Source organism: Bos grunniens, chromosome 6 (genome assembly GCF_055505025.1).
Source record: "Bos grunniens cultivar Pamir isolate PY7600 chromosome 6, Bosgru_T2T1.0, whole genome shotgun sequence".
NCBI lineage: Eukaryota > Metazoa > Chordata > Mammalia > Artiodactyla > Bovidae > Bos > Bos grunniens.
This window is the reverse complement of record NC_141170.1, coordinates 72,027,190-72,044,851: the sequence shown is the minus strand read 5'-3', so window position 1 is coordinate 72,044,851 and position 17,662 is coordinate 72,027,190. Positions and strand designations below refer to the sequence as shown.

At 39.4% G+C, this 17,662-nt stretch overlaps 1 protein-coding gene and 1 long non-coding RNA gene across 5 annotated transcripts in view; one reads left to right on the top strand and one right to left on the bottom strand.

Annotated features, from left to right (window-relative positions):
• STIM2 (stromal interaction molecule 2) overlaps nucleotides 1–4,616 on the top strand; it is a 181,696-nt gene extending 177,080 nt beyond the window's left edge. For all 4 annotated transcript variants that reach the window (XM_086407756.1, XM_086407755.1, XM_086407758.1 and 1 more), the window contains one exon: nucleotides 2,938–4,616. In XM_086407756.1, the coding sequence (XP_086263882.1) occupies nucleotides 2,938–3,415 (478 nt within the window). In that variant the 3' untranslated portion in view covers nucleotides 3,416–4,616. The remainder of the gene's footprint in view (nucleotides 1–2,937) is intronic.
• LOC147370859 (uncharacterized) lies at nucleotides 139–17,185 on the bottom strand. Its single transcript, XR_015166212.1, has 3 exons — nucleotides 16,807–17,185; nucleotides 9,018–9,251; nucleotides 139–8,833 (listed from the first exon to the last, which is right to left on the bottom strand). It is a non-coding gene; the product is annotated as an uncharacterized LOC147370859 (long non-coding RNA).
• Between the last annotated feature and the right edge of the window lie 477 nt (nucleotides 17,186–17,662).

Here is a 17,662-nt window from a genome sequence, read left to right as displayed (position 1 = left end):
AAATGTTCAGTCCTTGTTTCAAAGAGCACTGTCAGAAATTCAGAGCTCACTGATAAATACGAGAAGAATTTAGATTCAGAAAACGTCCTCTTCTCTTAGTCTTTAAAGTGTTGAACCACCAGAATCCTTACAAAATGGTAATAAATAAAGCATTTACTATTTACTGATCTTTTTATGTTCTACACATTATTACATGTACACACTCATTTAAACCTTACTTTAAGTCTTGTTATACATGCATTAAACTTACATAAATTCAACTACATGTCAATATGGGGGGAAAAAGGTAGGAAAAATGACATAAATGGTATATACAATTAAGTTCAACATTCCAAAGAATATATGTTGTAGAAAAAAATGGGAGATTTTAAGATGCACTGGACCTAAATTCCAAATCTGACTAAGTTATACAGAATAAGCAACACTTCAGATTATTGTTTTGAAATTAGGATGTGAGAACTAGAAGAAATATTAGAAGTTAATCAAATTCTCTTACTTTGTCAGGAAAATTGAGATCTGATTAAGTGATTTGCCCTAGGTTGTACAGCTGATTAATGGCCGGACCAGGACAGGAATCTAGGTTTCCTAACTTAGACCGATATTCTGCTTACACATTGTTTAGATTTTAGAAACTAGATTTTGGAGTATTTTTAACCTAGTTTAGAATTTCATAAACAAACCAGCCAAAGAACATAACAGAATAAAGAGTAAATTCATAAAATTTTAACTAAATCAGCTTCTGATTCTGGAAGCTGAACAGCTTCTAGGAACGGTGACATGTATATATACATATATACATATACATATATATATATACACACACACACACTATTTGATTAATGGACATCTACTCCAGAAAGAAGCCTTGCAGAAAAGTCCTTACCGGTGATTGATTTCTGAGTCATTTCTTGCTGTCTGAACTGCCTCTTGCCCCCTGTTAGCACTATCCATTATCAAGTTGTAAAAGCATTTGAAAAAGTATGTAGTACATGTAACTATATAAAATGAAAGCATCATTTAAATCTCTTATTTTCCCAGGAGATTTTCTGCCTTCTGAGAGCTTGTGGTGTAATAGACAATCTGCACATACATGTATGTGTAAAGTTCATGGAAAGACTAAATACATTTAGCAGTCTAATATATATCTAAAGTATGATATTAAAATGCATGTCAGAAGCCATAAACATGCATCCATACGTGAGTCATGATAGTAATTATAGGTCATCCACGGTGAGAGATGATTCACTTCATTCACTCTGCAAATACGAATTTAGTCCTTGCTGTGTGTCGTGTACTTGCTAAAAACTTGAGCTGCCAAGACAGGTGAGACAAGATCCTGGCCTAGTTTCAGCTGGTGGATGATGATCATACGTGTTCCTGCCTTTCTGTCTTCAGTTCTTTTCCTTCTCTTACCTTATTTCTTTTGCCAGTTACTTTTTTACTCTAATCCCTACCTTGACTGTACTTTTCATTTCGTAGTCATTCCTTTCATAGAGTGAGTGCTGTTCATCTCACCTGGATGGTACATACGAAAATGAATATAACATGATCCCTATTCTTCCCTCCCTTCCTCCCTTATTTATTAAATATCCCCATTAGCTTGTCCCTATTCCAGGAAAAAACAAGTTAGTAAGACTCCCTGTCTTCATTCAGTCTCTTTTCTTCTGAGGAAACTGACTGTAAACAAGTTACTATGAAATATTTTAGGTAGTGATAAGTTCTGGGAAGCTAAACAAAGACAGGTAAAAGGAGAGAGAAAGCTGCTCTGAATAGGGTGATTGGGGAGACATCTCTGGGAGAGAACATTTGAGCAGTGATGTGAATGACAGGGAGATGTAAACCATGCAGAGAAGAGGGGAGAAAGATGAGGCAGAGGGAACAGTAAGAGCAGCAGCCTTGAGGGGGTCACAAGGTCGGCATGTGGCAGGAACAGGGCAGAGGCTGAAAATGGTACGGCGTGCAGCCGGAGGGACAGCCGAAGGCCTGACCGTCCTGGTCTTAGTGGACTTTGGCAAGGACTTTGGATTCTAGCCTAAGCAAGTGAGGAAGCATTGGAAAGTTTCTTGAGTAAAGGAATGATGTGTTCTGGTTGAGTTTTTAAAAACCACTTTAAGGGCTGATCAGAGAAGTGACTGAAAGGGAAAAGCGAGAATGGAAGCCAGGAAGCTACTGCAGTCCTGAGGTAGGGCAGGAAGAGGGATAGTGGCAGTAGGGCAGGCAGAAAGAGGTAGGTTTGAGGCATATTTGGAAGGAATAGCTGATAGCATTTACTGTATGTTGGCTTTGGGGTTGTAAACTTTATTTTCCTACTCTTCTTTATTTCTCTTTCAACTATGGAGAAGGTGAGGGAAATCACAGAGGAATAAAGTGAGAATTTATTAAATAGCACTGTATCATTACCTTTCACCTGCCATCCACTCCCTACCCCGATCTCCCCTTCTTTTTTAAACTTGGGAGAGGTTATATTTTAGCTTAGTATATTTTTTTCTTTCTTCCTTAGGAAGCTATATTCAGTCAATTTAATGACTAAAAAATAAAGGGAGAGGCAGTGACTGTAATTTGTCTTTTCAACTATATGTCAAATATATGATTTTGTAAGAAAAGTTTTCAGTATGGAAACAAAACACAGAAGTAGCTAAATGATAAAAGTCTGTAAAAATTAAACATTTTCATTTCTCTAACAATTGAAGGAGTTGTAACTTCAGTTATGATGTTTTTTTAGATTGTTCATAGAAACAATCATAGTTTATGTTAAAAATTAAACATTCAGTTTTGATTAGTATATTATTTAGAGTAGCAGTTTTCTAATTTTGTTGCAATGTGTACAGAACGATAGCTTAAACTATGGAAGCTGTTCTGGTTAGGATTCCTTGGAACATCTGCTGGTACCTTAAGAACATACTGACAGAATTTTACCTTTGCCTCTCTCTCATCCAGGGAAGTGCCAGACACAGCTTCAGAATGTGACTCCTTAAATTCTTCCATTGGAAGGAAACAGTCTCCTCCTTCAAGCCTTGAGATATACCAAACGTTGTCTCCTCGAAAAATATCAAGAGATGAGCTCTCTCTAGAGGATTCATCGCGAGGAGATTCACCGATAACTGCAGACATCTCGCGGGGTTCTCCTGATTGCGTGGGTCTGACAGAAACGAAGAGCATGATCTTTAGTCCTGCCAGCAAAGTATACAATGGCATCCTGGAAAAATCGTGTAGCATGAACCAGCTCTCCAGTGGCATCCCTGTGCCTAAACCTCGCCATACGTCGTGTTCCTCCACGGGCAACGACAGCAAGCCAGTGCAGGAAGCCCCGAGTGTTGCCAGGATAAGCAGCATCCCACATGACCTTTGCCATAATGGAGAGAAAAGCAAAAAGCCATCAAAAATTAAAAGCCTTTTTAAGAAGAAATCTAAGTGAACTGGCTTGGCTGACTTGGTGTAATTCCATTCAAGTGACATCTTTAAACTTTTATCTCCCATCCTTCACTCCCCCTTTTTTTGTTTTAATTTTAGGAATGTAACTCCGTTGAGGCTTTCCAGACTGGATGCCATAGTGGAATGTCCTTAAGGGCAACTGTCTACTGTCTGCTTATTTAAATGACTATATAATCAATTTTTCAAGCCAGTTATTACTGAAAAATCATTAAGAGATGAGACAGTTTACAGTCGTTTTTGCCTATTTATTTCTGCTTTGTTATTAGTGATGTATATACAACATTTTGTTGAAAGCCACTATGGACTTACAAGCTTTAATGGACTAGTAAGCCAGCATGGGCTTGCAAAAATTTTCTTGTTTACCAGAGCATCTTCTTATCTTTCCACAGAGCTATTTACATCCTGGACTGAAATAACTTTAAAGGAGTAAAACTAATTGCACTACTGTTTTCCAGACTGGAAAAAAATCCCTGCAAGTGAAACTGTATAGAGTTTATAAAATGACTACGGATAGGGGACTGTTTTCACTTTTAGATCAAAATGGGTTTTTAAGTAGAACCTAGAATTTCTAATTGACTTGATTTCTGGAAATGAAAACCCGTGCTTTTATTATGGGACGCTTCTTTAAATGCATTTAACATTGTAAGTGTCAAGTCCTGCTGTAAAGATCATGTTGTTTTGTTTATCCCAGGGCTTTCACTGTGATTTTCTGCATTGCAGGCTGTATGATAAAATATAAATAATTTAAAGAGAGAAGGCTTTTAATTCCTTACACAAGTAGAAGAGTTAAAAAACTTGATTGACGGACTTAAAACATTCACAAGCATATCCTGAGGTGGGGGAATGTGGGAATTCAGGCATTTGTTTACAGACTTAATAACTGCAAAGGATTTATGGTTTGTGAAAAACTTGTACTGTGGAAAAGATAATAAATCTCAGACATTATTGTGTGGGACTGTGCTGATTTTTGTTGATAACACTCCACTAAGAACACTATATGTTTTCTGGAGAGCTGTGTAAACTGTCTTCTTGCTTAATTGCAATATAAGAAATAGTGATGTTTTGAAAGCAAGTTGTCAACAAATTTCTTTCTATTTTATATTGTTTGTCATATTTTTATGTAGTTTGAAATGTTTAAATGTTCTAATATCAAGATTAACAAATATAAATTTATGGTGCATTTAGATTGTGTTGTATTAATTTGTAAAGTTTGTTTAAATGATAGCATATGATAAAGGTAACTTTTACTGTGAAGATTGTCACGTGGAGCAACAAAGTAATATCTGAGGAGTTTCTGCTTAAACAAATTCTTTTAAAAATTCAGTCAAAATGATCTGGTGAATGCAGTGTGAGTGGATGTTTGGTGGCATATTAACTAGAATGGTTTTTCAGCTTTATGGCTGTAACTGGTAATGTCCAACTCAGTCCTGTTTAGATGAAAATGCTGATTAAACAATCAGCATTTGAGACTTACTCCAAAGAAATACTTTAGTGAGAATATTAACAGTTTCCCAACAACTCCTATAAATTTTGCATACTTTAATGCAGTTGTTAAAACTTGAAGGTCTTGAATGATTTTTATATATACAGATATTCATATATTTAGTAGACAGTGGTATAAGTTAAATACTTTGATTGAAATTAACATAGCGTTTTGGACTAATTATCAGGTAAGTTAACCTGAAAGGTCAAGAATTGAGGAACATAGGCCCGAAACTGTTGAGGAAGGGGAAAAACTGCATAAAGAATTGAAAAGCGTTTTGGAAACTTTCTTCAGAATGAAGGGAACATCTTCTTTCTTCTTACAACCAGGCAGAAGTTCTTCCCTTTTAAAACTGCACAAGGAATGAGAACTTTTCAGTTTAATGAATAGAAAAGGTAAAAGCTGCAGAGTGTGGAGTGGGGCTGGGAGGAGGAAGGGCTCTAGGAACGCCCAGCAAGGCCCTTGCTCAGGGTTGCAAGGCCCTTGCTCAGGGTTACAAGGGATCCTGGATCAGAAACACCTGTCTGCTAGAACTTGTGGTTGGGAGTGGGAGAGGCCAACCTAAGTAGAATGTGGGCTGTCGTAAGTCAGAGAATGCATTGTTTGTGCTAGATTTCATACACTTTTTATAAACAGATTCAACCAAGGAATACTTGGTGCTGCTCCATGTTGCTTGTAATATTTACTTTGCATTAGTACAATGCTCCATATTCGTAAATTTGAAAGATAATTTGAGTTTTGGAAAGCCACAATAATTCCATATCACACTATTTACACATGAAGAGTTGGATGTTAGTATATATTTTTGAACTTAACCTATTTGTAACCTTATTTTAAGCTTATAAAAACCATGGTATTTTCCTGATTTTAAAAGTTATTACTTACCAAAAATATTTCATGATAGAAAAGTATGAAGAAGAAAAACAACCAAGCAGGTCAGATTCTACTGCCAAAGTAATCCTTTTAATATTTTGGCATGTTTTCTACTAGATCACTTTCTATATATTGATAAATACTTTACATAATTGAAATCATACTATATATCTTTATATTATACTTTTCCACTTAATATAAGCATTTCTCCATCATTAGTAAAACTCTTTAAGAGCAACATTTTAGTGATTGTATGATTTCAGGAGCAACATTTTAATGATTATATGATATACTATTGTATTGATTTATCTATCTATTTAAACATTCTTTTATTATTAAACATTAGGCTGTTTCCAGATTTCTAATATATGGAATCCTAGCATTTAAGATTTGTTGAGCGCCCTGTATGCCAGGCACTGTTCTAAACTCTATATTCTCATTTAATTTTTACACCAACCTTCTAAGGTCTGATCATTTTTTTCTTTTTTTAAAATCATTTTACTGATAAGGAAACTAAGTCCAAAAAATTAATTATTTGCTGAAGATCATTAGCAAGTGATAGAATTATGCTAACTTCTCTTTTTTTTTAATTTTTTTAAATTTTATTTTATTTTTAAACTTTACATATTGTATTGGTTCTGCGATATATCGAAATGAAGCCGCCACAGGCATACACGTGTTCCCCATCCTGAACCCTCCTCCCTCCTCCCTCCCCATACCATCCCTCTGGGTCGTCCCAGTGCACCAGCCCCAAGCATCCAGTATCGTGCATTGAACCTGGACTGGCGACTCATTTCATATATGATATTATACATACTTCAATGCCATTCTCCCAAATCATCTCACCCTCTCCCTCTCCCACAGAGTCCAAAAGACTGTTCTATACATCAGTGTCTCTTTTGCTGTCTCATATACAGGGTTATTGTTACCATCTTTCTAAATTCCATATATATGCATTAGTATACTGTATTGGTGTTTTTCTTTCTGGCTTACTTCACTCAGGCTCCAGTTTCATCCACCTCATTAGAACTGATTCAAATGTATTCTTTTTAATGGCTGAGTAATACTCCATTGTGTATATGTAACACAGCTTTCTTATCCATTCATCTGCTGACGGACATCTAGATTGCTTCCATGTCCTGGCTATTATAAACAGTGCTGCGATGAACATTGGGGTACACGTGTCTCTTTCCCTTCTGGTTTCCTCAGTTTATATGCCCAGCAGTGGGATTGCTGGATCATAAGGCAGTTCTATTTCCAGTTTTTTAAGGAATCCCACTACTCTTCTCCATAGTGGCTATACTAGTTTGCATTCCCACCAACAGTGTAAAAGGGTTCCCTTTTCTCCACATCCTCTCCAGCATTTATTACTTGTAGACTTTCTAAGTCATACTGCATAAATTCTAAGGAACATTCTCATTCCTTGGAATACATATTTTTAGAAAAGCATAAAGATTTAGTTTATGTACATGCATATATGTTTGTATGTATACACATGGAGTCTTACATGTATACCTTGACGGTGACTGGAAATTCTTTCTCCATGTAGCTGTGTTTATATCCCCCTAATATCTGAGTGTACAAGTGCCTTTTTACTTCACATCATCATTTCTGAATTACCATTTGTTAAAACTTCACTGTTTTAATACGTATTTTTTTTACTAGGTAAATAATGTCTAGTGTGGATGGAAAGGTTATTTTATGCCGTGTGTTTTTAATTTCAGTGAATTATTTCTTCATGTCCTTTGCCCATTAAATGCTTGGGGTCCTAGTGTTTTTCTCAATCTTTTACACAGTCTTCAAATGCTGTTGTATTCTTTACTTACTAGAACAGTGAATTTTTTTTTTTTATCAAATAGCATTTTACAAGTTTATTTTTAAAAGCAAGCTGAAGAAAACCTACCTTTAAGTTTTAGCCTTACTGCTCTCCTGTTTTTAGGTGTTGAATGAGAAACTACATTCCTCCCTCCTCCTCCAATAGCAGGTAAGAAGCATTCAGAATCTGCTTAATTCATTCAGCAAGTATCTAATTGCTTACCATGCACCAAACATTATGACAAGCTCTGGAGGTATCGAGGCTAATGTGACAGGTACCTCCCCTAAAGGAACTTGATATTTAATAGGGGAGACAGGTCATAAACCCTAACATAAGGGCAGTAATAGAAATACAAACCAAATGTTGGGAAGAGGGATTATGGAATTCAAAAGTATTTATTAGATCAAGGTAATTTGATGGTGTTAATTTGCTAAGGATGTGGAGAGGTTTGCTATGGCTGAAATACGCCAAGTCCAAAGGCAAGTTAGTTTTAGGGCTTCTACTAAGTAGGAGTCTAGTTCCAACAAGTGAACTTGCAATTATCGAGTTCCAGCAAAACACTTTGTGCTAGCTGTGAGGGTGCTCATTGTGGGGTAAGTTGTTCACCAGAGAGAAACACGGAGCTACTGCACCAGAGGCCTGACAGTACCGTAAAAGACTTTCCCTCCCCACCCTCTCAACCCGAAAACAAAGCAGTCTGTTGAAAGACACTCCAGATTTCCCAAGGAGGCCTGATCTGATCTTTCGGTAACTCATTTTTTTGAGGAAACTCCATACTGTTTTCCATAGTGGCTGTACCAGTTTACATTCCCACCAACAGTGTGGGAAGGCTCTGTTTCCTCCACACCCTCTTCAGCAGTTTTTATTTGTTGACTTTGATGATGGCCATTTTGACAGGTGGAAGGTGATAACCTCATTGCAGTTCTGATCTACATTTCTCAATTGGTATCAGAAGGCCAGTTTTCAGAGGCTGCCTCAATCCCATCATTGGGCTTTCCTGAGGTTATGTATGGGTCTCTGACCCCCAGGGTCCTATCCATGACAATGTGTGTTGTGGGCCCAGGTAGGACATTGTAGGGAGGACTCAGTCCAGATCTTGATTTCTTATCTGCGAGAAAGGATTGAGGCAATGCCCAGGATTCCTTCATGAGCTAGTTTTGACTGCCAGGGTCTCCATTATCCCGATGTTTGATCTTTTACTGCTTATGTTGCAGTATCTTCATTTGCCTCTAAAAATGAGAGAGCAAGCAGGTAAGGAGAGCAGTTGTGCAGTTGGCGGGAGTCACAGTGACTTGGCCCCTCCAAATCCCCAGTCTTTAAAGTAGCAGGAGAGTCGCCCTCCCCTTCCCACATCCTGCCTGGTTGGCCTGGCAGGTTCTAGTCCCCTGTAAGTAGGGCTCTAAGAAATCTTACCTGAGTCAAACTTGTTCTTGTCTTGCTTCCAACTGCCACATTTTAGTTTCAAATAGTTGTGTGACATGGCAGCCATTCCAGTGTTGTGGTTCTGTTGAGAATACCTGGTGTCTATTTCTGGTAGAGGTCCATCACCTTTTAAATTGGAGCATCTTGGTTCTAAAGTATCCACATGGGCTAATTTCTCATGTGTGAGAACATTAACTTCTGGAATCTCTCACATACCTCCAGTCCCTGGGATTTGATAGATCAGAGGAAGATTGAAGGGCAATACCACTTAGGAACTGGAAAAGGTTTCTAGAATAAGTATGTGGCATTTTTGTTTTGTTTTTGAAATACCAGCTATTCAACTTTGGTGCTTCTCCTTGAAAAAGCTTTCAATTAACACTCAAGATGTGCATCTGTAGTCAAAAAGTTGTGTGACAGGAAGTTAAAACAAAGAGGGGCTGGTTTAGGGTGTGTAGGGGATGAAGCCTGGGTGCAGCAGTGACCCAGACGTTTCCTTTGACCTATAACGTAAAGGTGAGATGGTGAACCCAGGAATACGACCAGGGCATGGAACGTTGGGAAAGGAGAGGACAAGTAGGGAGAGAAAAGGTGCATTTATTGTCAAGTCACCAAATCTTGTTCATTTTAATTCCTGAACATCTCAGCTAATGCCTCTGCTGCCCTGGGGCCTTGCTTTCTTCATTTCTTATCTTATTAACTTTAAAGGGCCTTAGCATCTTTCATCCACTTGGCGAGCTTTCCAAGCCGCAGGATGGATTTGTCTCTGATTAAAATCTCTCTATGCCTCTCTGTTGCCTGTACGATAAAGTACAAACTTAAACTAGCAAAAGACCTTGGTGTTCTGGGCCTGTTTGCTTCTCTAGCCTCATGGCTTCACGAGGACACAGCCATGTGTAACCTCCAGTTACACAGAACCATATGGAGGTTTCTGAAAAGCCAGGCTACTGCTTTTGCCTGGAATGTCCTCTCCTGTCTTGGGCCATAAACTAAAGTTTTAACTCGGCTCAGGTATCTCCAGGAAGCCTTCCATACATACCCCGATCTGAGCATGATAGACCACTTGTGTGAATGTCCAGAAATTGGGTGTTTATTCTAGCGTTTGTCACATCAGATTGTTAATATATGGAACTATTGATTTGTTTTCCCAATAAACTGAACTGCTTAAGAGCAGGGACTCTGCCTTATCTTGCTTTGAAGTCCCGAGGACTGGAACTTCAGTCACTGAATACATTATATGCCTGATGAATGAATAAATGAGTAACAGACATTACTGCTGCCTTCGAGTTTCAGACTGTTAGGGCATTCACAAGTTTAATGATTAAAAGGCAATTCAAGACTATTTCGTCATACAAATGAGCATGGTATGGCTGTATTTCCATTGTCTTATAATACAGATTCCAAAGAAGGAAGAGAACAAAATGGCATGGGGGTAATGAGTCTGTTTTCTTTATGAGATGTATTTTTAGAGCTGGGTTCTATCCCTGGGTCAGAAAGATCCCCTGGAGAAGGAAATGGCAACCCACTCCAGTATTCTTGCCTGGAGAATTCCATGGACAGAGGAGTCTGGTGGGCTATAGTCATGGGGTCATAAAGTTGGACACGACTAAGTGACTAACTTTCACTGAATGAGGAGTGCTGTCTGAATAGGTCTAAAAGAAATGGTGTCAGAATGGCTTCTTTCCTTTCAGGCTCTGTTCAGGTGTTTCCTCTGTGCAATTGCTTAGCTTATCAGTCCTGCTCTTCACTTGAGCTTTTAATGACTGTTCTACATATCTGGTAATTAGTAGGATTCTTGTATCATTAGATCTTATTCTTTTAGTAAGTTATATGGTGAGAGCCTATACTGTGCTGAGTGCTGAGCACAGGACAATAAGATAAACATAGTCTTCACTTCACTTGTTGAACGAATCCATAAATAGCTGTTTAAATCACACTGTTTGTTATTAGGGTGCTCCCCAGGTGGCACAATTGATAAAGAACCTGCTTGCCTGTGCAAGAGATGTAAGAAACGTGGGCTTCGTGGTCTGGGTCAGGAAGATCCCCTGGAGAAGGGCACGGGAAGCCACTCCAGTATTCTTGCCTGGAGAATCCCATGGACAGAGGAGCCTGGAGGGCTGCAGTCCACAAGGTTGCAAAACAGCCGGACATGACTGAAGTGACTTAGCACGTTTAGTTTGTTATTGGTGCTATGAAGAAAATGGTCACAGAGCCAGGCAAGTATTTAAATAAGCTTTAACTCCATTAAAGGGCAGGAAGGGCTTTGCCAAGGAAGTGATTTTGTGTTTAACCCTGCAGAGTTAGTAGGAAACAGACAAAGAGGAGATCCAAGTTTTTGAATGGCCCAGGCAGTGGTAATATAGAAGGACTTGGGAGGAAAAGCATCAGGTGTGTGTAAGAAACTGAAGGAAGGCTGGATGGTAATGAGGAAGCGAGAGACCCAGAGAGAGCAATGCCTTGCAGGTCATATTGAAGATGGTAGACATGCTCCTGAGACCGTGGGAAATCATTGAAAGGGTTAAGTGTGGGGAAAATGATTCTTCTTAAATTTATTTTACATTTCTATTGCTTCCAGATAGCTTGAGGGGTAAACACTGTTGATTTATGTATCCTTATATTCTCTCTTAGCACCTGTCACTAAATCAAATAGTAAATATTTAGCAACTTGGTTTCCAAGTGGAGGGAGACAAGTGCAAGGGTGAGACTGAGCAGGGTAATTCTGGAGACTGATAGAGACTGTAGAAAGAGCCATGGGAGAGTCACGGGGAGCCTTGGGAGTAGGGTGGTTCTACTTCCCTTTGGTTAGAAGTTTGTTTTATAATAGCTGGGATTGCTGTGGCAAAACACCATGGACTGGGGGCTTCAACAACAGAAACTGATTTTCTCACAGTTCTGGATGCTGAAACAGATCAAGCTACCAGCACGACTGGGTTCTGGTGAGGCCTCTTCCTGGCTTGCAGACAACCAGCTGCATTCTTGCTGTGTCCTCACAGGGCAGAGAGGGGAGCAAGAGATGGGGAATGCTCAAGTTCTATCAGGTTAGGATCCCATTGTGTGGTTTCACTGAACCTTAATTAGCTCCTTGAACTTTCCTGGTGGCTCAGTGGTAAAGAACTCGCCTACCAATGCAGGAGACACAGGAGATGCAGGTTCAATCCTTGGGTCAGGAAGATCCCCTGGAGAAGGAAATGGCAACCCACTCCAGTATTCTTGCCTAGAGAATCCCCATGGACAGAGGAGCCTGGCAGGCTATAGTCCATGGGGTCACAAAGTGTCAGACATGACTTAGTGTCTGAACAAGACTCTGTCTCCAAGTATAGTCACAATTGGGGTTAGACTTTCAACAAATGAATTTAGGGAGGACACAACTCAATCCTTCTTAAAGGATTGAAACCACTGAAGCAGTGGTTCTCAACCTGCATGCAAGTCAACAGCACTAGGGGAGCTCTCTCAAAGTTAATGCCGAGGGGACCTATCTTGGGAGTTCCTGTTTCTTTTAATTCTCACTAGGGATTCAATTGACATTTTAAAACTATATCCCGGGGATGATCCTAATTGTATCAGGGAACAATGACTGTATCTATGTATTGTATTCCTAGCCTGTAAACTGAAGGACTTCACATTTAATTCTGTCTGTTCCTCTCTCTGAATTTTTTTCCTGATTAGAAAAATTTGAGAGAAACCAACCTTTGCTAGGTCTGTACAGGAAAAGCAGCCAGCTCTTCACTGTCTTGTGCTTGGTGTTATTTGTCTTGCCACGACTGACTGCATTGTTAAACAGCAATTGTAATCTCCATATTGTTGGCTGAGGGGGTGCCAAGCACACCTAACTTTCCCGCAAATGGATCACGGCAAAGTTAGATTTGAAGGAGGGGAAAGCAGGAAGCACAATTCTGACCTTAGTGGTTTTTAACCGGAATGCTTCAGCTTCAAGTCACAGAAAACATGACTAAGCAATGGCTCAGAAATTTGAGGCTCTATTCTCCCTCCTAGGATTAGATATCCAGAGGAAGGGGGTCCAGGTGGTCCCCGTAGTGGCTCCTTCCCTCTTTCCACTGTATCCATCCTAGCTGCCTAATGGCCCAGGACAGCTGCACTGCCTCTCACATCACGTGTCCATGCCAGGCAGGAAGAAGGCAAAAGCTAAGCAGTGTATGCCTGTTGATGCCTCTACCTTGTAAAGAGCTTTGCAGGAAGCTTTGCCGAGTAACACCCCTCTTCACTTCATCAGCCAGGACTGTGGCTCACAGCATCATCCACAAGAGAAGGTGGGAAATAGAATGGTTTTACTTTTATTTATTTATGTTTGGTATGCTGCTGCTGCTCTCAGACACAACTCTATTGATGATAGAGAAGGGGGCTGGATTTTAAGAAAAGAATTAGAAACATCTGCCACAGGTCACTGGGCACTTGCTTGACCTTGAGATAAATTTTAAAATGTTAAGAGTTTTCCACAACTAGAGCCTAGCCCCTGCTCCCGGCAACTAGACAAAGCCCTCGGGCAGCAATGGAGACCCAGCGCACCACAAATAGCTTAATAAATAAAATTATTACAAAATAAAATGTTTGCATTTCTATCATGTGCCAGGAACCGTTCTAGATACTGGGAGTACAACAGTGAAAACAAAAATGAAAAAACAAAACAGAAAACCAGACAAAGCCAAGTCTTCAGTCTCATGGGGTTACATTCAAGTGGGGGATACAATATACAAATGAACTATGTAATATGTTAGATGAATGGAGTGAGGACTGAGATGGTTGTTTGCAGTTTTCATTTGGATGCTCAGGAAGACCAGTGTTTGGAACCTGGTGTATGAGTAATAACATGAAGGAAGTGAGGTATGTAAATTCCTTGGAATATAAATACCTTGAAAGGAGCCTCTAAGGCAAGGCAATAGGGAACAACAGATACAAAGGCCCTGCGTTCCTCTTTGTACTTCTGGACTATGTTTGTTTTATGGGTTCTCATTATTTTTATCTTTCGGACATTTTTATCTTCATATGGACATTGGTATATACAGTTGAGGTATAAAGGGCAATTCTAGGGTTTGTCTTGATACTTCTTCCCCCTTTGGAAAAAATAAGGTGCTTGAATGTACATCTTGAGAGATTGTTAAGTGTCTTCTCCCACTTTTCTCCCCCTCCTGAATCCTGTTCCCTTATTTCCTTATCCTTCCAGAGATGATGCTGTAGAAATTGTGAGAATGGATTTGGAGTCTTGATAGCTTTGAGTATGAGCCCTTACATTTCATAGCTGAGATACTGGGCAAATAGCATATCCTCCTAGAGCCTATCAGCTCATCTGAGAAGCTGGGATGGATGCTAATGTCCCCCTCACTTTTGCTATACTGAGTGAGGTGAGGTGGTGAAGGGCCCCATCAGAGAGCTGGGTACCTACTGGTTATCTCTACTCTTCTCTTCCTTATGGTCTTCAGCTTCTGGGTCACATAGAATATCTGAGGTAGGTCAAGCACTGTTCTATGAAAAAGGACTTCATACTCTTCACCAGTGTGCGAGAATCTAGTGTCATATATATATTCCTCATTGAAGTTATATTTACCAGCCTGTCCCTACACCCAACCCCAAAGTCTTCTGAGAGGTTGACTGCAGGCCTTTACTTACTGAATGTCAGACACCGGTGCTGCTGACACTGTGAAACCTCATCATCATCCGGAACCATCCACCTGCCCTGTGTGTCTTTGCTGCCGATTCCTTTGCTGCATTTTGCCTCACCTACTTTGACAATGTTGTAAAGAGTGGTTCATTTCAGTTTGCAAAAGCATAGTCTAAAATGGGATCAGCAAATTTTTTCTATAAAGAACTGGACAGTAAATGTTTTCAGTTTTGCAGGCCATGGGTCTACCACAAATTTTGTGCTCAAATCTGCCATTGCAGCCTGAAAGAAGCCACAGATAGCATGTAAGCAATGGCACATAGATTAGATTTGACCTGTGGTGAGCTGGATTTAGTCCATGGACCAGAGTTTTCTAATCCCCAATTTAAAATAAAGGTTAGGCATTGATCAAGAGGAAGAGCTTCATCATGCTGCTGCTGCTAAGCCGCTTCAGTCGTGTCCGACTCTGTGCAACCCCATAGACGACAGCCCAACAGGCTTCCCCATCCCTGGGATTCTCCAGGCAATAGGCCCATAAAAATAGAACATTAAAAATAATTCACAATAAGAAATAATTGCTAAGTCATGTCCGACTCTTGCAACCCCATGGACTGTAGCCTGCCAGGCTTCTCTGTCCATGGGATTCTCTAGGCAAGAATACTGCAGTGGGTTGCCATTTCCTTCTCCAGGGGATTTTCCCAACCCAAGAATCGAACTGGGGTCTCCTATGTTGCAGGCAGATTCTTTAGCGACTGAGTTACAAGGGAAGCCCTAAGAAATAATATCCCAGTACAAATAATCACAATTCATCCGATCAGTTCATTCACTCCCATGTAACTAATTCTTGCTGCACAGGATGTTAGGTCTGCAATCTGCTTTTACAAAGTGGGTGCTTCTGGACTGAAATAAAAGTCCTGGAGATCCTGACTCAGTCCCTTGCTGCCATCTGCAGTTGCCTGAGTGGTGTCAGCTTGGAAGTTAGTGATGTGTCAGTGTGTCTATGAGAAGGTGAGGTGGACCGTAAAGGTGTCTTCTGGATCCTTAGCTGAGAGCTTGGTGGAAATCCACAAGGTGAGGCTTCATGAGGCTTAGGGGAGAGTGACAGTGATGAGCCAGCAGGTGTCCGGTGCTGTGAGACACTGAAGTCTGACCAATCCCAAAGGGAATGTCTTCAATAAGCACTGCAGGGGTTCAGGTAAGGACTAATAAAGGCCACATGCTAGGATTGGGGGACCATGCCCAAAAATAGGGGTCCAGAAACTATGGCCAAATCTGGCTTGTGGCATGTTTTAGTGTGGCCCTTGAGCTAAGAATGATTGTTATTTTTTAAAAGTGTTGTTCAAAAGCAGCAGGAGCTGGAAGAAGAGGAAAGGGGGAAAGAAGGAAAAGGAAACTGAGACCATACATTGCTCACAAGAATTAAATTAATTACTACCTGGCTTTTATAGATAACATTTGCCAAACCCTGCAATAGAGTAAAAGCCATATCCTGGGACTAAGAATAAATATGAGACAGAACCACCCTAACAAAAATAAAACCAAGCCAGGGTAAGAAAAAATTTCACAATAATTAGCTGCTTTGCAGAACAAAACCAACCTTCTTTAAAGACAATAACATAATTCAGACTTCTTAAATATCATCCACAATGTCCAACATACAATAAAAATCATCAGACATGTGAACAACATGTGTTACCTCTGATCAAGGGGGCAAACAGCAATCAATGAAATACACTTTGATATGATTCAAATATTGTACTTAGAAGATCAGGACTTTAAAAGTACCATTATAAAAATGTTCAGAGACTTATTAAAAAAAAAGATGGATGCAGTAAGTCAGCAGGTGTGAGATCTCAGTGGAGAAATAGATACAATAAAACAGAACCAAATGGAAATTCTATAACTGAAAGGCATATCAGAAATGAAAGGTTCAGTGAATGAATTTAACAGCAGATTGGAGACTTCAAAAGGAAAGGACAGTGAAATTGAAGGAAAATTAGTAGAATTATCCAATCTGAAGATGAAACATGTAAAAAGAAAAAAGTCTGAATATGAAACTAATGTAGAGAGTCTCAGGGATCCTTGATGATCTGTGAGCGATATTTAGTCCATTAAGAGTCTGAGAAAGAGAGGGAATGGTTCAGAAAAAAATATTTGAGGAAACAATACCTGAAAATTTCCAAAATTTGGTGTGTGTGAGTCGCTCAGTTGTGTCTGACTCTTTGTGACTCCATGGATTGTAGCCCTCCAGGCTCTTTCATTCATGGGATTTTCCAGGCAAGAATACTGGAATGGGTTGCCATTTCCTTCTCCAGGAGATCTTCCAAACCCAGAGATTGAACCTGTGTCTCCCACATTGCAGGCAGACTCTTTATCATCTGAGCCACCAGGGAAGTTCCAAAATTTGGTAGAAAAGTAATTAATATATCTAAGAAGCTCAGCAAATTCCTAACAAGTACAAAGAAAACCACACTTAGCCACATCACAGTCATTCTTTTGAAAACCAAAGATAAAAGAGGAAATCTAAAGATAGCCAGGGAAAAAATACTTAAAAGGGAATAATCATGCATATGACAACTCATTCTCATAAGAAACAATGAAGTCCAGAGGAAAATGGGGCAACATTTTAAAAATGTTGGAAGAAAGCAAAAACTCTGCAAACCAAGAATTCTGTATCCAGCATGAAAACTCTTCAAAAATTAGGATGAAATGAGTTTTTAAAATAAAAGAAAAACTGAGAAAATTGCTTGCCAGAAGACCTGCACTATAAGAAATGCTAAAGCAAGTTCTTTAGTCTAAAGGGAAATGATACTGATGAAAACTCAAATACACTGAAAGTAATAAAAAGCACTGGGAATGATAAATGTGGATAAATATAAAAGATGCAATTTTTAAACTTTATTAAAAAACATGGCACTTTAAAGCAAAGGTAATGTAGCATTTTGGAATTTATAACACATGTGAAATAAAATATATGACACTAATAGCTTAGGGGAGAAGAATGGAATTATTCTCTTGCAAGTAT